We start from the raw sequence: 25,844 nt of genomic DNA, 5'->3' as shown, positions 1-25,844 counted from the left end.
TGCTCTAAAGGAAATTTTTTTCTTATTCAATAAAGGATAATGCTATGCAATAAACTGTACATTAAAGTATACCTGGACTAAGCATGTATAAGAATGTGGAATAAGCAATAAAAGAAACACAGAATTGGAAAGCTTCCGGAGCTTAGTCTCCTGCTATCTCAGGCAACTACATCACATAAGCATTTTCATAAACTCATCAGGCTCTGTTTCAAAGTGGATGGGCTTCCTGCCCTCAGCACAGGGAAAGTGTGTCATGGCCTCATTGCTCTGAAAATTCCAAATCATCTAATTCACAGTCTAAATTCATTGATGTCCACTTTACACACATTTGTCTTCCATTTAAACAATTCTACATCTGTGCCATTTACTCTTGAGACAACATCAAATCTCCTCTTAACATTCATTTTTCTAAACAAAACACAAATTCTTCAGGCCTCTTCTCATAAAAGCTCCCCCAAAGGACATCATTCCTACTTAGCAATAGGGTTCTTCTGGGAAAATAAGCTTATGGCTATGTGATTAGGAACTGTATTGTAGGGCAGTCTTACAGCACATAAACCCACAAGCCCCAAGCCTGAAAAGCAAGCAGCACAGAGGGGGCCTGAAGCCAGACACCCACAGGCCACACAGGTGCTCTGCACACATACATCAGGTTCTCCATCACGCATGCAGTTAAGCCTGCATCTATCACACAGCTCCATGCACACAAACTGCTCTGCTCAGCACTTCCCAATTTTTAACATGGTTCTGCATTTCTTAATGCAACCTCTCAGTAGGTGGGAGAGAGATGGGGACTAAATGGTATGAGGGTAATTCTTGATATTTTCCCCTTTTCTGAGCTGAATCAGTGAAAGAAGTAGACCAATTAGGTTACCTGTGCCTCCTCAAATAAAATGCACTCACCTGTGCCTTATAGGTGGAATGGTTAATTGATGGAGACCTGGTGTTAATAAAAAGGGTTTTGTTACACAATTGGTCAATTTTGGTCTTTATTTCATGTAAATGAAGGTAACTATTAGGGAGTAGTGAAAATGTGAGCATATCCCACCAACAAGGAAGAATAAACAGGCATCCGAAAACTGTAGCAAGTTACCAAGAGGTAATTTCTGGGGGAGAGTATTAAATATCCATGGTGTGTCTGAGTTTAATTAAATTTGGACAGGTTGTTATTGATAGGTCTATTTGTTTTAAAATAAAGGAACGTTTCTCAAACTCGAATGACAAAGAAGAGCGGCTTGTTCACAGCATAGGTCAAATTTCCATGTACATAGTCCCAGTCGTAGTCCAAACACAGACCAAGAGCTTTATGAGTTCAGACAGTATCATCCTGAGGTTGATTCACAGGATTCATCATCCCATCTGGATGCCGAAGTTCCTCAGTGTGACTATATTTGGTGATGCTGAAAGCAAAGGTGAGAAATCTCATCTCCTCACGCAGAGACTTGGTACTGCACAGACACTGGAGAACGTGACCTCGCCTGAGCCCTGACACACTAGATGCATTTGACCTGATTTTGTATGGCAGGACCAACAGCACAAACTGCTCACCACGTCCTCCGAGGCTCAGGCAGAATGAGTGCACACAAAGTCACGCATCCACTCGGCCGGTGTTTTGGACATACATATGGCCGTAGGTGCCTCACCTGTATCCAGTCCCGGGTGGGCAGCAGGCTACTATTGTGTGTCATAGCATGGAGTGACCGCTAGAGAATTAAGGTGAAATCAAGATGAGGAAAACAAGCCAATAGACCGATAGTTGCTAATGGGAAACGCTGCCTTGCACTGCGCGGGGCCCCGGGAACACGTAATGGGGAATACGGAGCCCCGCAGTGCCTGTACGAGACCCGGCCGCCCTCAGCTCCCGGCGACGGCAGCACCCGCACTGTGTCCGGCCCCGCTCCGCAAGGGCCCCACAGCCGCTCTCGGCCCTGCCCGCCCGAGCCGGGGCAGGGGCAGCGGGGCAGGGGCAGCGGGGCAGGGGCAGCGGGGCAGGGGCAGCGGGGCAGGGGCAGCGGGGCAGGGGCAGCGGGGCAGGGGCAGCGGGGCAGGGGCAGCGGGGCAGGGGCAGCGGGGCAGGGCCGGGCTCGCCGCCCGCTCCTGCGAAAGCTCCCGCCCGCCGGCGCTGCGGGGAGCGGCGGCCCGAGGGCGCGGCCGCCCGCGAGCGGAACAGCAGCCGCCGTGGTACGGGCGCGGGCACCGCCTCACCCCCCCGCCCCGCCGCCGGCACAGGCACCGCCTCGGCCGAGCCCTCCCACCCGGGAGCACCGTGCTCCCTCCCGCCACCTCCCCGGTGCGGTGCCCTGCCCTGTCCCGGTCCCAATCCCAATCCCGGCTGCCGGGGGGAAAGCGGCGGGGGAGGGGGCGGGGGAGGGGGGGTTGTAGCGGCGTCACCATGGCGACAGTGACGTCACACCACCCTGGATCTCATTGGAGGAAACCCCGTGGCCCCAGCCGCAGCCCACGGGCCCAGCCGAGCTCGCGCCCTGCCCGCGCTCGCCCCCGCGGCGGCGCGCTCCGCTCCGATTGGCCGACGGGGCGCGGGGGGGCGGGGCCGGGCGCGCAGGCCGGGCCGCGATTGGTCGCGTGGGCGCGGGCCGCGCAGCGGGTCGGTGCGCGCGCCAACGCCCTTCAGCGCTGGCTCGGCCGAGACGGGAGCGGCTCTTTCTCTCCGCCACAGCCCCGAGCGCGGCACCGACCGGGCGCGGCCCGGCCCCACAGCCCGGCGGACCCAGGTGAGCGCGGGGCCGCGGCCTGCGGCGGGATGGGCTCCGCTCCGCTGCCTCCTCCCGCCGCGTCCTCCATTTTGTGATCTCGGCATGGAGAGCTCGGCGGCCCCGGGGAGCGGGAGGTGCAGCTACAGCCGCCATTTCGCACCCGCCGCCGCTTCCTCTTCCCGCCCCGTCGCCACGGGGACTCCGCCGGCCGCCCCCGCGCCCCCCGCCGTCTCAGGCGACGCGGCCGCTGGGCCCGAGAACCCACCCGCTGCGGCTCACCAGAGCCGCCGCGCTCCCCGCTGGCAGCTTGGGCCCCCGCCGCGCCGAGGGCCGGATTTACGGCCGCCGGGGCAGACGGGAGGCCCGGGTCCGCCGCGCCCCGCCGGGGGGAGGTGAAGCGCCCTAGGCCCCCCCCCCGACCTCGCGGCCCCGGCCTCCCTCGCCCCCAGGGAGGCGGGTCCTGGAGGGGTTTAACCCCTGCCGTGCTCCCCGGGGCCGAGCTCGTCGTGCTGCTTTTATTATGTATTTTTTCCCGCCAGTCCCGGCATTCACGCCCGCCTGCCTCCGGCGCTCGCCCGCAGGGCTGGTAGCACACCGGGGGCAGGGTTTTGGGCGAGGGCCCCAGGCTGGGTGGTAACCAGGAATCCTTCCACGAGTCCCTGTTAGGGAGCATGTTAATATGCTCACGTAGGGCACGGAGGAAAAGCGGGGTGATGACTTTTTTCTGATGGAAAAACAGCTCTTTCCACTGCTTGAGCGGTAGGCTGCCGTCCCTTGGATAGCACCGAGTGTGCCTTTCCCGGCTGGGTTTCTAGGTCGTGGGTTCCCGAGAGATGGACCTTTGGGGCGAGTCCCCTTAGCCTTGCATGGAAGGGCAGGATGTTGCAGTCCGTGTCTCCAGGAGGAGCACCTGGAGATGGGGAGGGGGAGACAAGGTTCACAGTGATACCTGTTTTTTGCTGGGTTGTAATGGGTGCCGTAGGATCGTGTTCGCTGGTGTTTATCCGGGCATAATGGTTACTGTCTGCTTTCTGTCAGGTTTTGAGGTGCATTCTCCTGTCGATAGTGTGACCTCCCCATCTTCTCCAGCTGCTACTACACTGCTCTTGTCCCACTGCCAGCCACCATGGATAAGACCGAGTTGATCCAGAAAGCCAAGCTGGCTGAGCAAGCCGAGCGCTACGATGACATGGCCACCTGCATGAAGGCAGTAACGGAGCAAGGTGCCGAGCTGTCCAACGAGGAGCGCAACCTGCTCTCCGTGGCCTACAAGAACGTGGTGGGGGGGCGGCGCTCGGCCTGGAGGGTCATCTCCAGCATCGAGCAGAAGACAGACACCAGTGACAAGAAGATGCAGCTTATCAAGGACTATCGGGAGAAGGTGGAGTCTGAGCTCAGGTCCATCTGCACCACGGTGCTGGTAAGTGGGGCCTTCGTTTTTTCTTCTGTTTTGTTTAAGGTGCAGAAATGAAGTATTTAAGTGTACTGCTGTATTGGGGGAAGGACTGGGAGCTTGGCTGGGGCATATAATGCAAAGTGTTCTGCTGAGGTGGGGAAGTCAGTGCAGTAACTTCTACAACCGTTAAGTTACGTGGCTCACTGTGATGAGGAAGGTCATCTGCACTATGCTCTGGGTCTTACATATGTAGAGCTATTTAAGATACTCAATTTTGAGTATCTGTGAGGCATATTTTTGGGTGGAGTGATCCATATGCAGTATTTCACTAGGCAGTTGCAGAGATACAGGGAATTTAGCCTCTGTTTGTGCTCTGATTAGTAAACTTACCTATTCATAAGATAGGGTGAAAACCCCATTATTCAGATCAGCTAATAACTTGCTAAAAACATATAAATCATGTGTGCATTTTGTTTACTTCTTAATGAAAAAAATATTTTCAAGGGGTCTTCAAGAGACGTTTTGAGGAATGTGTTAACATAAATTTGATGTCATAGGCTGAGATATCTGCACTGAAAGTGGGAAAAACACATGCAGAAATTGGCTTTGCTGGATGCAGGCTGACTTCTCAGGGTATCTTTGAGATGAATTTGCAGCAATTATGGAACCATGTAAAGCTAAGGTGTAAAGACTGGCATGGCACCTTAAGCATGCATCAAAGCACAGAAGTACATTTCTGTAGAAGCAGCAGAATTCCAGATGCTATTGATAGGAAAGCTGTACTGCACTGTACTGGGAGCTCAAGAGATGTGTGTCAGCAGTGTGGAAGCTGCTGGACCCTGTTCTGCATGACCAGGGAGTTGCAGCTGCATGAAATTGCATGTTCATAATGAGGTAATAATTGTGTGGCAGATCATCTTCAGTGCTTTTTCTTCTCTTAGTTACCTTTTTTTGGTGTCCAGTATTGCTAATGTGAGAGCAAGAGGAAGCAAGTCTATAATGAAATAAACAATTTTGAGTTACATTTATCCTAGATTGGTTTAGGAGACATGAATTTAAAAGTGACTGGTTTGGAAGTAACTGAATTTTCTTCTTGATTAAGTGTTCTGGCTCATGTACAAGAGAGTGCTTCTTTGGATTGTGCTGAAAATACCTATATGCCTCCTTGTATGCTGCCACCTAGGTTTGGTCATTCTTTCTAAATCAGTCAAAGAGAGTTACCTTTCCTTGAAAAAAATTTTCATATTTATTAGCTTTACGAATCAGTTATTTTCCTAAACACGTTAAAGAGCCCATGCCTTCCAAAAGAGCAGAACTGTTTCTGCAGTTACAGGTGTGTTTAAATTGTGAAACTGTCACCTTTATGAAAATGATGGGACTTACGTAGGGTTCCTGCTTCGTTTCACTAGAACCCTGTGTGTTGAAGTGCCAGCATTTTTGTCATTCTTCTTGTTCTCTCTACTCAGTGCCCCACTTCAGGACTAACTTCTTGGGACCTCCACAGAAAGTTCACACTTCAGGCTTCTTAATCTCCCTCTGTCCTTTTACCAAATCTAGTTCGTTGGAGAAGGTGATGCATAAAATCTCATACTGGTTGTACCATTTTGACAAAGGAGCTCGTGTTACAGGGAGAGGCAGTGAACCACTTCACACAGTGTCTGTACTGAAGGTATTCAACCCCATCTGATGGTGGCCAGCAAGTATTCTGGTAGCTGTGCTAGCGCAGACCTCTGATGGAGGGAAAGCAAGCTCTTCCTGTGCTAGATGAATTTTTCAGTGCAATCTAGTCTTTCTCTGTTCTCAGCAACAGCCTGTTGGCAACCCGCCCTTTCTGGCCTGGAAGGCTGCAGGAAATAGTGAAGATTGAAGCCTACAGCTGAGCATGCTTTTCCTGTCCTGTCCTGCTGCAAAGATGTGCCTCCCTTTGGTAGGAGGAGATGTTGGCTATCTATTGCAAGCCTTCCTTTTTCACTCTTCCTTTGAGGGCTATGTGCAGTTATGTTCTGTTCTGATTCCCTCCCTTTCCTCCTCCACCTACCACTCCTATGATCCATGAGTCAGCATCTGAGAGGTTGGAATTCACAATGAGCAGGCGTTAAAAGGATAGTTTTCCTAAAGCTGAGCCACAAAATAGTTTTGGCTCCTCCTTTGAAAAGTAATTTGTTCTGTACTAATACTATGGTAACGGTTTGTAGCTTTTTCAGATCTCTTCATTTGAATCTCAGAGATGCGTTTTAAATTCTAGGAAGGCAGCTAAACTGTAACAACTGCTGGCAAGTAGTATGGAAAGGTTGCTTGTCATCTGGAGTATTTGGATTTAGCAAGGGTGGGTGTGTTGGGTGGAGTGTGACTGCTGTTAGTCATACTACTAAGATTTTTTTCAAAAGGCTTTTTTTGATTACTGGTATGGCATATTTCTAAATCTTCATTTAGAAATACTTGTGCTAGCATTAAAAATACTGCTAATTTTATTTAAATATCACCAAAACTGAATCTGTAATTACTTTTCCTACAAAAAGATGCCTGAAGCCAGTTAAGTAAGGCATTGTCTCTGGGCATGGTTTGATAAAGAACTTAAATTTAATCACCACTAGAATACAAACTTTCAAAATTGTGTTCAGATATCTATACATAGATACATACATAAAAATAGAACTTATACTGATTATTTAACTGTCATTCTTTAACTGCTTATCTTGCAAGTATGTGTGATCTGAATACTTTTTAACTGCTCATTTTATGACTGGTCTTTCAGGTGAGAGTGGCTCTTAAGTGGAGAAATGGTATGGCTGTCAAACAACTTGCACAAATGTTTTATTTGAAAGGTACACTAGGAGGTTTTACTGAACTCCCTGTATTGATTAACTGATTATTTGGTAATATAGAGAATTAATGTTGAATTATCCCTTATGACTCACAGTTAAAACCATTCTTGAAACTGTTCTCATCAAATAAAGAAATGGGTTGGCAACTTAATTTTTTTCAAGATAAAGTTGAACTACGTTGTTTCATACACTCTCTGAGCACAAAGTTCATGTTTCTTTCTATTGACTTGAGTGATTTCAAGACAGGGGTACTAGATAATGTAGAAGGGGTGGATGCAGCAGCAACTTTCATATAATTAGTGAAATCACGTGGGAAACTTTGAAGATGGAATGTGCAATATAAGACCTGCTTAATTGTATGCACACTCCACTGTTCAGTGACATTAGGTTTTTAAAAAAGTAAACTTTTGAATTGGAACCTTTCTGGGAAAGGAGATTAAACTTTTGGGTTTTCTGAGAGCCTTGGTCTTTTTGCATGGCTATAACTTGTATTGCATTCAAGCTGCTTTGTTCTTTAGAGAGAAGTAATGTAGTGGCAGGGAGGACACCAGCCCTTGCCTCGAAGTACTCTTGACTTGCAGCTTGAGTGTTTTTGCATGTGTTCAGTTTCTAGGTCCTGATGTGGTGGAGCTCTTCTTGGAGTTGAGATGAGATTTGATAACTACTTGCCCACAGTTTAAATCTTAAAGACAATGCAGTAGGTAAAATCATTAGGGCTTGAAAACAACTGTATCTTGGTGGTTACTTCTTGTGTCTCTGGCTGAAACTTAAAAGTGGTTTTTTAATATTATTTTAAAATCTTGTGTAGAAAAGTTACATACCTGAGGTATGTAACTGAAAACAGGTGTTTGGAAACAACTGAAAAGGTATGTAACTGAAAAGTTGTTTCCAAACACCTGTTTTCAGTTTCATTTTCACAATGTCCTCTGTAAACATTTTTACATTGTATTGTAAAAGGGCTGTGTTGGCCCATTTCTCTATCAATGAGCAAGGACGTTGTGAACTTTTAGAAATGAACAGTCACATTACTTGTGCTGTCGATTCCTTTTGGCACCCTATGGCAGTGCCTGCAAAGAAATAGTTTTGAGCTATAAGGTGTGTATTATCTGTGTTTTTACTGTCTTAAAGCTGAGGGGATGCTTTGATCTTCTGTGAGATTGTACTGTTAATTGTTGAAAGCACGTATTGGTGTGTTGCTCTTGCCAGCTCCCCTTTCTTTCCTTCCTTCCTTCTTTCCTCCCTCCCCCCAAGGTTTGCAACGTTGTTCATACTGCTGCTTCACATAATGAAGAAACAATAAATGCTAATAAAAATGAGTAAAAAAAATCTGTCCACTTCTGATTATTAGCCATTTTACAGACCTAGTTCTAATGTTAATTACTTAAAATGAGTAGAACAAAAATTCCCATGCAAGAAGGCAATGTTTAGAGCAGTTTGTTTCAACAGCATAAGTTCATAGCTCCACTGAAAATGAAGTTGGCATTTTCTTGCAGTAGCAAATAGATTCCTATTTTAACTGTCAGCTAAAATATCTGATGTCTGATGATGGATTACTTTGACCATAGCCCTGTTTCTTCCCTACTGCTACCTTTGGCCTACAGAAGACTGAAATCTTAATTTCTGTTATTGCACATGCAGAAATCTGGCAGATTCAGCAGGTACCAGCTTCATGCTGCTCTGTGAACAATTTGCCGGAGTTTCGTGTCTTGTGGATCCTTTGTCTCTGTGTTCCTATTTTCAGTGAACAGACAGAGTTTTTACAGAAATATATATGGTGTAGAGGTGAAACCCAGTAAAAGGATATTACATACTGTCTTTTGGTACAGGGAACTATGTAGGATGCCGTTTTATTTTTAACCTTTTGTAAGTTAAAGCAACTGCTATGGACTTCTTAAGTGACTGACTAAAAGGAGATCCTGCTTCATGAAAGTCAGGTTGAAAACATTACTTCTTGGCAAATCCAGAATTGTGGAGTGAATGTGAATTGAATGAATAATTTGGAATCTTCTTTTTTTACAACAAGTAATTTGTGGAGAGAGAGATGATTTTTTCCTTTGTGTTCTTAGCACACCTTCTAATAACCATCAACATATTTGTGGTAGGAATTGTGGAACTTAATGCTTTAATCTTCTAGTTTAATATGCTTGAAACTTAGATCTGAACTTGACTTATTTGTAGTTTTCTACAAATAAGTTTCTCTTACCTTCTCTGTCATCCTTCAGTAGAATCTGCTGCTAGAATTGTGCAAAGAAAACTGAATCATTTCTGAGAAGGGACTGATTCTTGCAGAAACAAAGCCTGGAATGCACTGAGGTTCTTGAACAGACTGCAAACTGTTAAGAGTCCAGCTAAAAATAGTTCAAGGAATTCTGATGGTAGCTGAAGCCTCCATCCCATGCAGTCATTGCTTGCTGCCCCCTCCCCCTTCAGCTCTATGCTGTATAGAATGACTAAATTTCTTGGAGAACATTTACTGGTTTGGTGGCTTTGAGAAAGTGGGATGTGTTCACTTGGTAGAACTGGACAACAAAACCACACATTCTGCTTTTCTGCTAATGCAGTGAAGCTTTTAACAGATTTTGTAAATCACTGCCACACTTACCTGCTAGACATCTGTCTCACAGGCAGTTTTACTATGTTAGGTACTAATGTGACAGGTGCCTTTTTGAAGTAAAATACAGAAGATTGTATATGAGAGAGGGAATGTGATAAGAACACACTTGAGCTTGGCACAAACTGGGGTTGTTCAGCACATTATTAAAGCAGTAGACTGTACTGATGTCTTAAGAATTTCTAGTTTTTATTCTTCATGTATCTGTAGCTTTGGAGTAATATAAAATGCTAAAACCTCTGTTCCCAGCACCTTTAGCCAAAACAATTTCTCTGAATGGAAATGCAAGGACACATTCGTTGCCCTAGATCCCGAAAATATGTAAACAGCAGTGAATTGGTGGGGAGCAGGCCTGGGGTGGTTAACATCATCACCTAAGAGAGTGACTGGAGAATTAAGGGTCAGTATGCTAATAGGACAGAACTTAAAAAAGGTGAAGAGGGGTGATCCCGGGTCCATTTTGGGTGCAGCGTCGTGAGGGGGCTTCATTTGCCCTGAATGTACCAAAAAGGCCTTTAATAAATTAGTCTGCTTTTATTCTCCTAACTCTGTCTGGCCTCTATTTCAGGTAGTCTGTTTCAGGCATCAGTACCAGTTTTGTACAGGCATGCAGCTTGGTATTCTGGTTTCAGTAATGGGGGATGCCTGGTTTTCAGAGGAAGGTAGTGAGGAAAATGGCAGAGCAAAGGCTGGTAAAAGTGCATGGATACTCTTTGTAAGTTTGGTATGTGAAGGTGCACACTTGATTAATCAGTATTTTCATATTTAGCTTTACACTCTTGGTATTTGAGAATTAGGGGCTAGTTGCCCCTTGATGTTACTTGTGGTGCTTTCCTACTGCCAATAAACTTGAAGCCAGTTTTGTCACACACGGGTTAGGTACGTAACAACGGCTCTTAAGCACTGCATTTGTGACACTTCCTCAGTATAGCTGCACCAAGTTCATTGGACAGGTGTTTACAATTTCTTCCTCATCCTTTCTGCATCCCAGGAAGCTGTGGAACCAACATGAGAACACTTCAGCTGAGTGTACTGCTGATTTGTAAGCTTCATCCTGTGTATCTGAATATTTAACAGAGCCCAGTTCATGTGAGAGGCAGCAAAACAATTTAAGTTTTGAGTTTTGCATCTTGTCATCTGTACAGCCACCAAAACATCAGATGTCAAGATTTAAGAACTGGAAGTCCTGAATTAGCTATGATTTTGCTTGTACCTTTCTCTAAATTTGTTAAAGTAATCAAGGGTTTGATTTACCAGTTTCTAACATTGATAAATGTTGTTCTGTTACTCCTTATTCTCTCGAATTTATATGATCCATTCACTGAAGTAGCTGGATTTAGGAGTGGTGTTAAAAAGGAAAAAAACTAGGAGTAGTGTTAAAACAGAAACATTTCCATTTGCTTTAATAATAACTTTTCTAAATACACCAAATTCACTCTTACCTGACTGACAGCCACATCCTTCCTGGATAAAACTTCTTCAGGAAGTTTTGTTGTGAAGTTAAACACATTTTGCAAAATTCTTGTAAGCAGAAATTGTTTTTAATAAAAGTAGGAGCAAGGCCTTAGCAAAAAGTCACAGCTCACTTTTTGTGAGATATTGTTGTAAACAGGTTATCTGAAATGTTGGCTTTACTTTTTCGGGCCTGAAAGTTAGACTTCATTTTTGTAGGTTGTCTCATTTGGGGAATAACAAATTACTGGCACACTCCTAATAGACTTAGTGAAATAATATATTGCTGGGTTCCCTTCAGGATGAAGCTGGAGGATGCGAAAGGCTCTTCTGAGCTACACTAAGTGATAGGAAGAAAGTGCATCTGTTGTGTTACCATTTTGAATTTCAGTGATCCTGAGCTTCTGATCAAGGGTACCGAAAGAGAGAACAGAACTAAAGCAAGTCACAATTAGTTCTTTGCATAAGGGCAATATACATTAAGACCACATAATTTCTGTGTCCTGATGTTCCTTTTGAGCACTGTTGGTCTAGGTATACCTCAGTCATTTAATATTACCTTTGGGCTTCTGTAGCTTTAGAGCATAGAAGTATTTTTAAATTAAAATCTAGACTTTTTTGTTCAATTCTGACATGTGAGGTCACAAATGAATGCTGAAAACAGCTTTTAGATGGCCAGGATTCTGAAGGGAAGAATTTGGTGTCTAAAATGCATATTTACTAAGAGGAAAAGAGCACTTGGAAGTATTTTCAGGAATTAGAAATATGTAAAATGCAGTCATGGAAGAATGTTAGAATCAATTTGAGATAAATCTGTCAGATACCAAGGAAATTTTCGTGAAAGCTTTTGGCTGTGCTGTATAGCCATTAATTCATTAAAAATTATTGTTGAAAAGAGAAATGATTTTCTTTTTTAAAGACTCATTTCTACATTTGACAGAGGGAAACTGCAAAACTTGAGGCTATTCCATAAAAACCTAAATAATTCTCTGACTTTCACTGGATTGTTCATTTTGTCTGAAAATCTACAGAAAGGACAACTTGCATTTCTGTATAGTTCTAGTTCCTGGCTGATATACTTCTCTAGGGACCACAGAACTTTCTAACTTGTTTTAGGAGAAGCGTAAGCAGTGAGTGTGAATTCTAGATTAATTTAATCTCAACCCCAGGTGGGAATAGTGTGGGCAGACGTGCTGCAGCTCAGGCTTCCAGTGCATTTGTTAAGTGGGATTCCAGATACTTCATTCAGGGCCAATCCTAAGTGTTGATTGCCAGTTTTTAAAACTAGACAAAGGCATGGAACCAAATGGAAAAGACGAATTAGGTCACCTTCTCCGTTTTCATGTCAGGTACATTTGTCTCTGCTCTCAACAGTGCTTTGTCAGGTCATCTTAAGGCCATGCCATTACTGGAAATATGCACACATATTTTCCTCAATACATAAACAGAAACAGTTATTCTTAAGAGGTCTGTATGAAAATCACTTTATGTTCTCCCAAAAGGAGTTGATGCATAGATCTTGAATCCTGAAGGATGAAGAACTTAGTTCTGCTGAATTATGCTGTTGAAAGTAAAGTGATCTTACTGTTGCAGCAGGGGACTCTCCCTTTCCTGTCAAGAAAACAACTGCTGAACGTTAAAACACACCTAGGTTGCAGTGAGTCATACTGTGGACTTTGGAATGACTGATTATACTAGAAATAGTTGAGAAGTCTTAAATACCACTTTGCTAGACAGTTAAAACAGGCGGTCATTTGTGAGTAGAAGCCTTATGGAAAGGTCTGAGCCTGTACCAATTATCTGTGCTGTCAGACACTTCGGAATATTTGATGTGTTTAAATTCACATTTAAGTTAAATTAAGTGATTATGTTGGTCTGAACTGCCTCACCAACTTTTAACTTTGCTTTTTGACTGCAGTTAGGGTGGAAACCATCTCTGTATGCTGCTTCTAGGTCTTTTTATCTCCTGTTGGGTCTGGATGGATCCTCAAAAATACTTGAGACTGAATAATTTTTCTAAATATTTTGCATACTGCAGCACTGGCTGAATTTATGTAGCCTTGCACACTTCACAGCGTTTCTGTGGGATGCAAGCTGCTCATCTAGATGGGACTCTAATGTTTTATCCGTGGTCAGGGTGGTGAGTTAATTTGCTAAAAGAAGTGTTGACATGCACTCTGTGTTTGTGCATTATTTTTAAGGAACCTTCTCTCGAAATAGCTTTATTTGGAAACAGTTTCTTGACTTGCATGTGACTTTTTGGTTCTGTGGGGTTTGGCCAATTAGTGTGTGGTACAACATTAAGTAATCAGTTACTTGCTGTTACCCAGGTAACATCTGTTCTGGTGGTGAGCTTCAGTGCTCCTTAATAAACAAAGCAAAACAAAAAACCCAAAAGCGCTTAAAAGCTCAAAATAGGGAACGTTCTGTGTCGGTTCAGAAAAAGAAAGACCATCTAGGAAACAACAATAAAACTCAGTCTAGTTCCTGTAAAACTTGTGAAAATCGGTACCCTGTGGAATGACAGCACCTCCTCTGCTGGCAGGTCTGAGAACACTTGGACGGCTAAAAGCTGCTGAGCAGAAGTTCAACCTGGTTTCTTTTTACTTTTTCTTCTTTTTGCCATATAATTGAATTTTTTTCCATTATGTGGTGAGGAGGAATATAATTTTTTATAATGTCATATGCATTGATATTTATTAGTTTGTTCTTCTGTCAAAAAAATTCCTACTTTTGGATTTTGTTTTTTCTGTAGATGCTTTTCGTGTCTTGTAACATCAAGTCAGGTGACAGACATTGTTTTGTATTACTAAAACCTGCAAATACCAATTACTTCTCACAAAATGTTAGGATGTTCACTTTTTAAAATAGCCTTTAAAATTAGATGCCCAAAGGATGGAGATGGTGCTGAAATAAGGCATTTCAAACAGCTTGAATTAAGATATATTGGCCTTAGGCTCAAGGGTATTGCTGAAACAGTTTGACTTGAAAAATCAAACTTCATCTAACATAGACTTCATTCAGAAAATTCTGTGCCAACCATTTAGAACATTGACACACTCCTCCTTGCTAAACACCATGCAGCAGCTTAACCAGCTTATACTTACAGGGCAAACTTTTGGAGAACATTGCCGTTTTTGATGATTGCTTTTACAGTGACTTTTTTTTCTTCTGCTGGAGCAAAATTACTGAAAAACTGTATTCAGTTTAAGATTGAAATGACAATGTAGATATGTCTTTTAATAGCATGACATTAAATAACTTGGTGCTGATGTGATCCAAACATGTCATAGGTGACCAACATGACATCTGTGTGATGGTGATGTTGTAAATATTTTGAGTTACTTGAGTTTACCACATTAACTTCTATCAGTACATAGGCACATGGTGTCTTTAGTTTGCTTTGAAAATTGGCCTCAAACTACTTGTGATGATTAGATAATATCTGGAGCTGACCTGGTTCATGTTCATCCTCTGGTATTGAATGGTTAAGTGTGAAGAATATATCCCCTGGCTAGTGGTATTGAAATATATGAGGAGACTTACTCATGTATTTGCTACTGTTACTGAAGTCCAATTCTAAATGGCACAACGCTGAAGGAAGCTAAAAGGTCGGTTTGGTATTCAAGATGGATTTTTTCCGAGTTTAGCTTTGCTGTTGAAATTTTTTATAGCTGAATATGTGGGCAGAGAGAACAGCACAGATCAGATAAAAGTGTTATTTTTCTGCCACTTGAACCTATCCTATAGTTAAATTGTACAGAAAATCTTCAGTGTACGCTGTGGTTGAATTTAATGTCTCTATCAATCTTGCCTTTTAAAACTGGCTTAGATGAGGAGAGGGTGGTGGGACTTTGTTTTGATGTCAGCTTTTTAAAGGAGGTGTTGCCCTGAAAACAGGTAACAAAAAGCAAATGTGGAGTGGGACTGGAACATGAATTGCAGGGGAGGTGTGCCAGTGTATTGTAAGGAGAGGGTGGCTGGATGCACACACCACGAATAATTACTAAGGAGCCTTGTCTTGAGCAAGCTGCTTTGTCTGTGAGACACTTCAAGTAAAGATATGGCTGATATTCCTTCAGGGCTTGCTTTTCATAAAGCCTGAAATAATGGGGAAGTGATGAGAGAAGATGTATTGACTTAGTATTTCTGGCTCAGGTTAATTGCAGTGGTCAGTGAGCACCCCTTGAGCCTACTTAAACAGAGAGGAAAAGAGACTGAGAGGACAGTTACTAGGTTGGGAAAGAGCAAGAGTAGAACCCAGAAGGATCCAAAAAGGCAATTAAAATGTAACTTTTGTTTGGCGTGTAGAGGAATTAGTTTGCAACTGGATAGAAAAAGTCAACTTTCAGGGAGAAGGAGTAATTTGCTGCCAGGCTCCTAGCCTGCTCCCTATGGCTTCTACAGGCAGCCATGGACCTGTTCAGGGAGCCATAGCCCTTTGTTGCTGGCTTCTCTATAACAGGTAAATAAGCCTGCCTTCTGTAGGAGGGGAAAAGAAAATAATACATGGGAACATGATGCTGTTAGGATGACAAGAGTGTTAGTACACTGCAAAGGTAGAAATAAATTGAGATGGATGAGCAACACGTAGGAGAAGTGGGGTGGGAAATCCTGTCATGCTCTAGGAGGACCAGCACACCACTTGAGCACAATATGTGAGCATGGGGGAAGCAGCAGCCACCAACCACAGACTGTCACGTCGGAAACCTATTGTAATGCAACTGCAGTGGGACACAAAGGGTCTGGTCTGAGGATAGAGCTTTAATTCCTGTGTCTTCATATTGCTGCTGGTTCTGAGAGTCACTTCCCATCAGGGCAGGCCCATGGCTTGGACATCGTGTGGCTTTCGTGCAGCTTCTGAGGCACGTTTGGCATTGCAGAGCACATAACTGCTGGTTGTTCAAGGCTTGGTTTAGAAGGTAATGGGAACAGCTGCAGTTCTTAAATGATGGTGGCAGCTGTATTTTGATACATAAAAGGGATGGGCATGTTCACTGTATCTGAACATGGATGGTACTCTACTGCACTGCCTTACTTCATCCCAGAATCATATCTGTGGCAGTGCTTGCATCTCCCTAGGTAAAATTATCACAAAAACTTTGAGGTTGTCTGTGGTCTGCTTCGTTGCTTTGTGTGCCTGTATTCATTTTACTTAATATCAGCTGATGTTTCAAATAAGTATTCCTGGCTGATTGCTGTCTGATGGAAAGGTAGAAAAATCCAAGTGGGGAAAGATGAGAGAACAGATGCAGGAAACTGTGAGTTTTCCTGGCTATTACTGACTCACAGCAGTGTAAAGTAAATAATTTGGCTTACTGTGCTGTCTGCTCTCACTGCCCCACCAACATTTTGTCTGTTAGAGGGAGGGTAAAATGCCTTCCAAGCAATGATGAATATCCTGAGATGAATAGCTCACAAAGTACGTGAAATATATTATTGATTTGAAAGATTAACATCTGGCCTGATTAATAACTAGCTTCACTCAAAGTTTGTTTGGATTTGCTTCTAACCTGTGTGATTTGTAAATGAGATCATGTTCCATTTGAGGCTATAAAAAACCAAAACTGGATGTGTAAAGTCCAGAATGAGGATGTTCCACCCTAGTTGAAGGAAAAGGCACAGGTCTTTTCCTTTTTTGTGTTATGTAAGAATTAGGAGGCACTCAAGATGAACTGGGAGTGGGAGCTGCTGGGCTACTCAGGTTCTCCTCCTGACAAGTGCCTAGGAAATAACCCACTCTTTGCTGTCTGAAAAACTACAGTTCGTTTTCAGCATCCACTTTTTTCTCTAAATTTCTCAGAAGTTTGCACAGAACCACTGTTTTTCAGACCTGCATAATGGATTCACTGACACACAGGCCACAGTACTGCGTGCTTGTGGTAGAGCTGGGACCATGGCAAAATCCTTTCATTTTCATAGAAGTGTGTGGCCTGCCCCATCTGGGGAGAAGAAAAAGCAGGTGCTAATGCTCTAGGGAATGTAGCTTTCAGATTCAGCTTAAGTTGGATGCACTAAAACCTTCCTGTAAACATTCTTTAGTGTACACTAGATTCCACAGGTTTAGCATTTTTTGGTCATAATCAAGCCAGATCAGTTTTAGTGCTAAAGCTACCTCAAAAGACAGAATTTTATAATAAAATGGGTAATATTTTTTGTGCGCTAGATGTACAATGAATTTCTGTTTTGGAAAGCATAAAAGAAAAATGCCTGTTTGTTCCCTTGTTGATGTGGTTGTAACGTCTCAAAGTTTTATTTCAGCATTGAAAAGATGAATCAAAGATACACTTTTGTGAAATACCTGATTTAAAATGCTATATACAAGCAGTATCTGCTCTTTAGACTGTGGCATAGCTAATCTGAGCACACACGTGAATCACATCTCTGCAACTTAATGCAGTCCCAACTGTAGGATGGCTTTTAGAGTCTGGTGGTTACTCTTCAAACTTGACTGATTTATTTCTAAACCATATTATGTATCACATTTCATTATTCTGGGCAGTTTCTTGTAAAATCAAACTTAAATGTTAGACTTCAGGTTACCACGTTGCCTCTGAGACTCTGAAACTGGTTTATGTAGTGTTGTGCTTTTATGGCTGACGTGGACATTGTCATAGGAAAAAAGCAGCAGGAAAGCATCAAGCCCAAATGTGAAGTTTTTTTCTTCTTCAGAAATCTGCAGAGTGGGAATAACTCATTCTAAAATGGAATGAGTCATGCACAGTAACACTATTAATGTGGGGTTGTATTACCCATCTGCCTACTACCTTTTAACTCTTGTTTTGAAACAGACCTAAGGTTTTGCTGCTTTTTCCATAACACCAGTGAGCTCTACTGTTCTATATGTTTGCTCAAGCCCCTGCATACTTGACCATGTTAAACTGTAACACAGATTCCTCACGTGTCCCTTTGCCAAATAGCCAGTATCTAGGCTTTGGCAGTGGTTTTATAGCCTTACAGAAACTCCTAAAATGTCTGTCTCTGATTTGGTAGGTGCAAGGGTATGTCAGGCTTGGTATCATCTTACCTTCCTGCTGTTTTCTCTAGGGTGATATCAAGGGCATCTGTACTTCCCTTACTGCCTTGGTGGAGATCTAAGGGAGCTTGTCTGGGCACTGCAGTGTTACATCCATGGGATACACACTGCATGGATGCAAAAATGCTTTTTTCACCCAATTGGAAGTACCCTACTACAAGTGTTAGTTTAAAATAGTTGCCAACACCTCAAGTGGACGTGGAATGAGTAAATGCGTTGAACTGGACTGCTCTGCTTCCATTGATCATTAAAGGAAGTAATAATGCTATGGTGGTGTGCATAGGGAGTGTGTTTGTGTCTGAAATTAGGTCTTTTGATTATAGTGCTGTAGTAGCCAATCAAAAGGCTGAGGAGTTTTGTGCAGAAAGCTTACAGTTACTTGAATATTTCCTTTGTAGCTGCTTCGTGAATTTGGATACATGTCCCTGTAACAAAAATCATAACTAGCCAGCTGCAAGCTCTGTAGAAACTTTCTGCTCCTTTTATGACCTGTTTACTTTCCAAATAAGTAAATACAGATCATTATCACTTAAATTCCTACTGTGAAGGAGTAGGAGTATTGTAGGGTTTCCTTGAGTCTGTCAGAACTCATTTACATCTTCTGTCAAATGTGGAGAATATGGGTGGTTGTAGTAATGAGTTGGGTAAATCTCTGGGGTTCAGGGACAAGGTCAGCCAGAAGCTGCTCTTGTGCTTGTCCTCTGAACTACCCTGTCCTCTGGGGGAAAGTTCTGTACGTCTTCTCTCTTTTCTTCACCCCCGTCACAGGATGACTTACAGCCTTGAAGAGAAAGTTTCTCCAGCTTCTCTTGCTGGAGGCTTGCAAATCTTTCCTTGTTCTTGTGGTTATCAGGTAGAGGAGCTGTGAACAAGGGGAGTGATGTGTGCAGCAGCTCAGTGTGTGCTGGAGAGCACTATACAGCTCTTTCCATTCTGGGAATGGCAAGGTAGATGTGAAGGATGCCTCCCTGCTATGCTGAAGCAGGTGTTTCTTTAGAGCCTTGCAAAGAGCTGGTGCAGTGTGGTGGGGTTGGCTGCCGACTGGATGGGTTTGAATCCTTGACTCCCTGTGGTAGGTGGGCTGGAGATTCCTTATCACAAGTCTAATAAACACAATTGATGCCAAAAAAATTAGCTTTGAAACTTTCTGCATAGTGTTTCACTTTTCCACTAACAACTTACTCATTTGCAAAGTTCTTGAAATGAGAAGTGCATATCCTGAAACTAAACTTGGTCCTGAAACTGTACAACAGTAAATCTTTTCTTTTTACCTGCAGTCTTATTGATTGGTTGACTGTTCATCTTAATGTTGTCTCTAGTTTTGTGCCTTTACATAGTCTGTTGAAATAAGTGTGCATCTATCTAAAATGCCTTAAAATTCTTTTTAGCTTTGTAGCAAACATGTGAATCCTGCTGGGGTTTAGCTTTGAAGTTACAGTTCGTGTGTATCATCTTGCAGATGTTTTCTGCTTGACTTCTTGCAAACTTCCTGGGGAGATGTAGATTGAACTTAGTTGCAGTGGTGTTTGCAATATGTCAATGTGTGTTTTGTTGTTGTTTCAGGAGCTTTTGGACAAATATTTAATAGCTAATGCAACTAATCCAGAGAGCAAGGTATTCTACCTGAAGATGAAGGGAGACTACTTCCGATACCTTGCTGAAGTTGCCTGTGGTGATGACAGAAAACGTAAGTACCTTGTGGCTTTGGGTCTTTTACAGCTCTGCCCATGAGTGAGGGCCAGGAAATTAAATACAGACTCCAAATTCACCTGAGTTAGCTGGGTTTCAGTTGGAAATCTCCAGTGTGCATGCAGACAGAGAGGAAAACTCTGAATAGACCTTATGTATGCCAGGGAATTTTAGCTGGTGTTCTCATCTACCCTAAATTTCCAAAAAGTTGCTCCATAATGCTTAGTCAAAGCTTCTGGAAAACGATGTAGGTGAAGGTATGGTAATATATTTAATGTTGTTTGTTTGTAATTCTTTACTAAAATAAAGTTGGTGGGGGAGACTAAACAAATCTCTGTAATGTTTTGTACTGCATGGTAGAGTCGTGCTGATACATAAATTTTAAACATGTCATTGTGAAGCAGACTTCATTGTAGTCACTTGAATTTATAAAGGAGCAACAAAATTACTAGGTCGATACTGTAGCCGAAAAGAGTGAGCTGTACTCCAAAGTAATTCAATTTCATGGGAGTAATACTGTTCCTGAAATTTTAGCTTGCCCTTTTGGATTCAGCAGAAAAGGCCTGGAAACTGCCACTTGATACTGGGCATTAGACCTTCTCTAGGAATTGAAACATGTGCATAAGTAGTTGTAAGTACCTCAGGAACCTCTTCTGGGGAAGATTTTAACACTGTTGAGAGGATGTATTGAATTAATCATTAAAACGGTCTTGAAAGGTGTCCAGATAGTGTTGTGATGGTAAAAACTCTTGGTATGGCATAAACTAGTGACATATTTCTACATAACAAACTAAAATTAGTTGTGCAGTAATGCTGTGACACCAAGGAGAGGGACTATTGGAGCAAGTGGACACTGCAGTGACTGTTCCTGGAGTTGGGCATGGCAGGATTGGATCTGACTGACAGTGTTGGCTGCCTGAAACCAATTGCATTGCAAAGTGGGATGATGGGACTGATTGTTCCTTCACTAAAGGCTTCGTTAGTCTCCTTGTGTTGTAGGAGCATTTCAGTTGAAGGATGAAGACATACAGAATAGAGTAAAAGTCTTTGCATTAATGTGTTGCATTCAGAAACTCTTAAACCTTAACCTGATTCAAAAAGCAACAGTAAGTCCAAGAGTAGCAGAGAAAACTTGCCTTTGCTTTCCTGAAGATCATCTGATTTGTCCTTTGTCTGAAGGAACAGTTACAAATCTGAGCTTGTCCAAGCAGAGGAATACCAGCTCCTTGGCTAAAATGTCTGCAGTTACATGCCATACATGCTGATACAGGATATGAGAGATTGATTGATAGAACCTTGTTAGCAGATGCTGCTGGGGTTTAGCTGTGAAGTTACAGTTCATGTGTATCATCTTGCAGATGTTTTCTGCTTGACTTCTTGCAGACTTCAAGACTAAGCTTTTCTGATATTCTACCTCTAGGCATCTGTATATTTTCTCAGCTTCAAATATATTTGATGTACTTACAAGCTAATTTATTTCCTGGATTTGCTAGTTTTTTGCCTTCTTTCACCTGTTCTCAACAAATGGATAGTCCTTTAGCACTCATTATAGTGTAAATACTGGAAAACCCAATCTGTCTTGACTCTTGAGTACTTACTAGATTTTACTTACCAAGCTCTTGTACCAGTATTTGCTAGAGCAGTTCAGTACTAGCTCCCTCAGAGAGCTGTATTGAACTCTGACCATGACCTTTCTTTTCCTGCAGTCTCCTTCCATTTTGCAGCATGTTTAGGACAGCTGTTGGCCATTTGGTTGTCTATCAGAAGTGAATCTGGAATAGACTATAGGTAGCACTCCTAAAGTACTCTCTGACCTGGTAGCCTCTTTTCTCTCAGGTGTTCATCCCAGTTATTTTGGGCATAACATTGAGGCTTTTTATCTTGATCTGCCTACATACAGCTTTTGGAGGCAAACCTTCAGTTTTTCAGGAACATGCCATACATGCCTTCCAGTTTTCTTCAAGAAATTGGGCCTTGTTTACTCTGCACACCCAACTCCCATGAACATGTCCATCCTGTGCAAGGAATGAAGCAGTTCTGTAGAAAAAGTAATGCACAAATGCTCCCCTCTGCCCCCAAGTATCAAAGGTCACTGAGGCAACAGAGTAATCTTGGATGCTTGTGCTTACCAGCTTCTGTGTTTCTCTCTCTTGAATACCTGTGCTCTGTAGTAGCTGTGTTTTATCAGTGTGGTAGCTAAACTTAAAATGGGTGTAAAATCTTACTTTGATTCAAGTACATGCATGTTTTCCTGAGAATAGGCTTGCGTACAGCACTGTTCAGTCTCCTGCTAATGGAGTGATTTAAGTAGTAATATCTTAAAAAAATTTAAATGAACTCAAAACCACTTTGTTTGTCATTCTTTTACAGAAACAATAGAAAACTCACAGGGAGCTTATCAGGAGGCATTTGATATCAGCAAGAAGGAGATGCAGCCAACACATCCAATTCGCTTGGGTCTAGCTCTTAACTTCTCTGTATTTTATTATGAGATTCTCAACAATCCTGAGCTTGCCTGCACACTGGCAAAGACAGTAAGTCACTTTTTTTCCTGTATGCCTGCAGGGAAATTAGAAGAGAGTTTATGCTTAAAACAATACAAATTAATACTTCCTAGAGTTTGTGAAGAAAATGATCCTATTTAAAGTTTCTGGTTTCCAAGCTCATGGTGTTAGTTGAATTGAAAGGGTACAAACAGGCTATATTTACACTGTGACTTAAATTTTCAGCAGCATGGCAAGCTTTTATTATGATTTTATTATAGTTTTGTGTCAAGTAGAGCAATTCAGGTAATTAACTTATAATGTTTCTTTTTTTAAAAGCTACCTTTACTGATAGGTTTAGCTTTTGCTTGCTTAATGATCAGTTAATAGAAGCCTAAAGATGGTTTAATTATTCCAGGCGTTTGATGAGGCAATTGCAGAACTTGATACGCTGAACGAAGACTCATACAAAGACAGTACTCTCATCATGCAGTTGCTTAGAGACAACCTAACAGTAAGTTGCTTTTTTATGTGCTATCTGGTTCTGTAACCAGGTGTTTGCTTAGACTGAATTTGTGATTTAAAAACCCCTTATTTTGCTCTAGCACAAAGCACAGCACTAACTTGGGCTGTTTCCCTATGATCCCTTTTCATAACTTAGTTTGAATGTTGTGTAAATTGATGTCCAACTGCATGCAGTGTAATCTGGAATAACAGCCTGGTTAGCTCACATTCTTGCTGGTTTGATGGGCTTATGGTAGAGGGGAGAAGGGGCATTCAGCCCAACCTAACGTATAAGATAGGACAAGGAGTTGAAACACAGAAATCTGATCTGTCAGGGACTCTTAGTCAAACTTTTTTTGATGACTGCCTCAAAACAAAGTTTCTCCTGCTGTACATCCAGTCTAGCTTGCTTTATTTGTTGTCCTGATTTTCATTCAAAAGATCTAAAATGTCAATGTATTAAGAATAAAATCAGTTTGTTCAATTATGTTATTATAATGATTACCCATTTAAGAAAAGTGCCTTATGGAACAGCTAAGTTCTATTAAAATATGCAACTATGGCTGTTTTTCAGGGAATATCCTCCCTGAATATTCACTGTATTTTAAATTACAGCAATATTTATTCTTTTGCAATACTCCGTCAGTAGAAATGCTTGTTGTTAGCAGTATAAAGTGCTTAGCTTCAATAACCAAAATGACAGTCTACACTTTAAGGATTCAGACTGCTGCATTTGAAGTGGAAGTTGCCCATGGAGCTAATGTTGAGGCTGTTGAATGGTCTGGGATGGATGGCATAGCTCACTGCTAAGCACAAGAGCTGCAGCCATTGAGAACACGTCTGCTCTGCCTGAGGGGCAAAGCTCATTGTGCCCTGTGCGTGGGGAGCTCTTCCCAGTTACCTCTCTCCCTGCAAGTACCAGACGCCAGGGTTGTGCAGCACCACTGCACTGGTACTTGTGGGCATCCTTAAGTCTAATTCATTATCGTTTCCTTACAATCAGTAGTTGTCCCTTTTCGGAATTCAAGCTGCACTTCTGGAAGCTGACACTCTTTTTCTTTTCTTTCTAGTTATGGACATCAGACAGTGCAGGAGAAGAATGTGATGCTGCAGAAGGTGCAGAAAACTAAACTGCACGTGGGGCGTCATTCTCCCTTTCCTTCTCAAGAAACCTTTTTACACGTCTCCATTCCTTATAGCTCCACTTGGATTTCCTATAGCAAAGAAAACCCATCCATGTGTATGGAAATCAATTTATAGTCTTTTCACACTGCAGCTTTGGGAAAACTCCATTCCTTGATTTGTGTTTGTCCTGGCCTTCCTGGTGTGCGGTTACTGCTGTAGAAAAGTATTAATAGCTTCATTTCATATAAACATAAGTAACTTCCAAACACTTATGTAGCGGACTAAAGTGTACCTGGTATTTAAAAACAAATCTGAACCAGTTCCTGCCAGTTGACTGTGTTTTGTATTACAGTAAGATACGAAAATGTAGTTAAATGCAACTAAAGAGTGTTCCACATAGCATTTAATTCTCCACATTCCCTTCTTATTCTTCAGGGTTTCCTTTCCATAATTGACTTTCACATGCTACTGTGTATTCGTTTCAGTAGGAATATGGAAGTTTTGGGCCAGATCAAGCTGAGCATTTAAAGTTTGGAAAACCACAAATTGAGTTGCTTCCCGTATCATGTAATACAGAAGCTTGTGTGTTCAAAAACAGGGGCTTCTCTTAATCTTCAGTTGCTGCTGTTTAAGTTGATATCCCTTCCCAATAAAAGTTCACTTACACTCCTGCCTTTGTAGTTCTGGTATTCACTTTACTATGTATTAGAAGCAGCATGTTACTGCTGGAGTACAGGCAGTGCTTTTTGGCAGACTAAAGTGCATGTCATTTCTTAATACACTGGAATGGGAAAACCAAATGAAGTTCACATGTCCAAGTATAAAATTTAGTACTTTTCCATGCAGGTTTGTGCACATGTGAGAAGGTGTCAAGTTTGTCCAGTGATTGTTAGAGAGTTTGGACCACTATTGTGTGTTGCTAATCATTGATTGTAGTCCCAAAAAAGCCTTGTGAAAATGTTATGCCCTCTGTAACAGCAAAGTAACATTAAATAAAATTACATTTTATAAACCACCTACTGTTGACTTGTAACAATTCCATATAATAACTTAAGGGCTGAACTTAAATGTAAGTATCTTGTGCTGGAAATGTCTTTCTCAAATTTATTGCATACTTTTTAAAAGTCTGCTTCTAAATGAACTTTTTAAAAAAAAATCCTGGATAACTTTTCATAGTTAATCTGACATGTGGACTTCTGAATAACTAAATCTGCTAGAGGAAATGGATTCACCTTAGTAGAGACCTAAGAAAAGATAGCCAATTTCTCGATACTCTTTCATGGCTTGCAAATCTTCTCTTCTAAATTATGCATTTTTTTTGTAATCTGTTGGAATTCTCTGCTGTGTTCTCCTGTTGTGCTTTTCCTGATGGACCTCATTACAGTATTCCAGCTGCATGTTTAGTAATGCTGAGGAGTTTGTCCTGCTCTAGAATGTTAGTTTGTGTGCTGCCTCATCATAATCTGCTTTCTCTTGTTGCTAGACTGCTTTTAGTGTTACTGTTTTCTCTCATTTTTAGAGCTTTTTATAACAATATGTTGCTCTGCTTTTTTCTTCTCCTCCCTAGATGACTTAAGACTTTTCTTCCTAAACATCTACCTCTTACTTTTCCATGTTGGTGGGTTTTTGAAAATATTTAACTCTTATTAGTGTTGGAGCTAGACAGGAAATGACATTACAAAAAAGGATATATTGCTAGTCTTTGAAGGCTTCTGTTGGTACATCTTCCACCTTCCATGTTTTTACTCATTCTTTGAGTGTGCACAACAAGTGTTCCTACAATAAAACTTTCAGATTCTGTGCTTCAATTGACATGCATTATGCTAAAAAATAATTGTATCAATTCCATTTTCTTCATGCAATCACTTTGAACTGCTGTCAAAGTATTGTGTGGCAGGACTCTATATAAACTCATATGCTTCTTAATTGGTGTTTTGGTTTCGTAATTTCCTCTTGCCCATGCATTTCTTACTGATCCTTTTTTTGTTTCATACAGGTTTTAGTTCCTA

At 42.1% G+C, this 25,844-nt stretch overlaps 1 protein-coding gene and 1 long non-coding RNA gene across 2 annotated transcripts; one reads left to right on the top strand and one right to left on the bottom strand.

Moving 5' to 3' along the window:
• LOC146440271 (uncharacterized) lies at positions 1 to 3,296 on the bottom strand. Its single transcript, XR_014851101.1, has 2 exons — positions 2,994 to 3,296; positions 1 to 1,400 (listed from the first exon to the last, which is right to left on the bottom strand). It is a non-coding gene; the product is annotated as an uncharacterized LOC146440271 (long non-coding RNA).
• On the top strand, positions 2,594 to 24,850 carry YWHAQ (tyrosine 3-monooxygenase/tryptophan 5-monooxygenase activation protein theta). The gene is made up of 6 exons (XM_085056835.1): positions 2,594 to 2,732; positions 3,753 to 4,134; positions 19,598 to 19,721; positions 22,094 to 22,257; positions 22,625 to 22,720; positions 23,781 to 24,850. Exons 2-6 carry the CDS (start codon positions 3,841 to 3,843, stop codon positions 23,838 to 23,840), a joined length of 738 nt encoding a protein of 245 aa, XP_084912961.1. The 5' UTR covers positions 2,594 to 2,732; positions 3,753 to 3,840; the 3' UTR covers positions 23,841 to 24,850.
• Positions 24,851 to 25,844: the final 994 nt, after the last annotated feature.

Source organism: Lichenostomus cassidix, chromosome 3, assembly GCF_008360975.1.
Source record: "Lichenostomus cassidix isolate B80296 chromosome 3, HeHo_3.0, whole genome shotgun sequence".
NCBI lineage: Eukaryota > Metazoa > Chordata > Aves > Passeriformes > Meliphagidae > Lichenostomus > Lichenostomus cassidix.
Note: the sequence above shows the minus strand (reverse complement) of the source record. Positions and strands in the feature narration are given on the sequence as shown.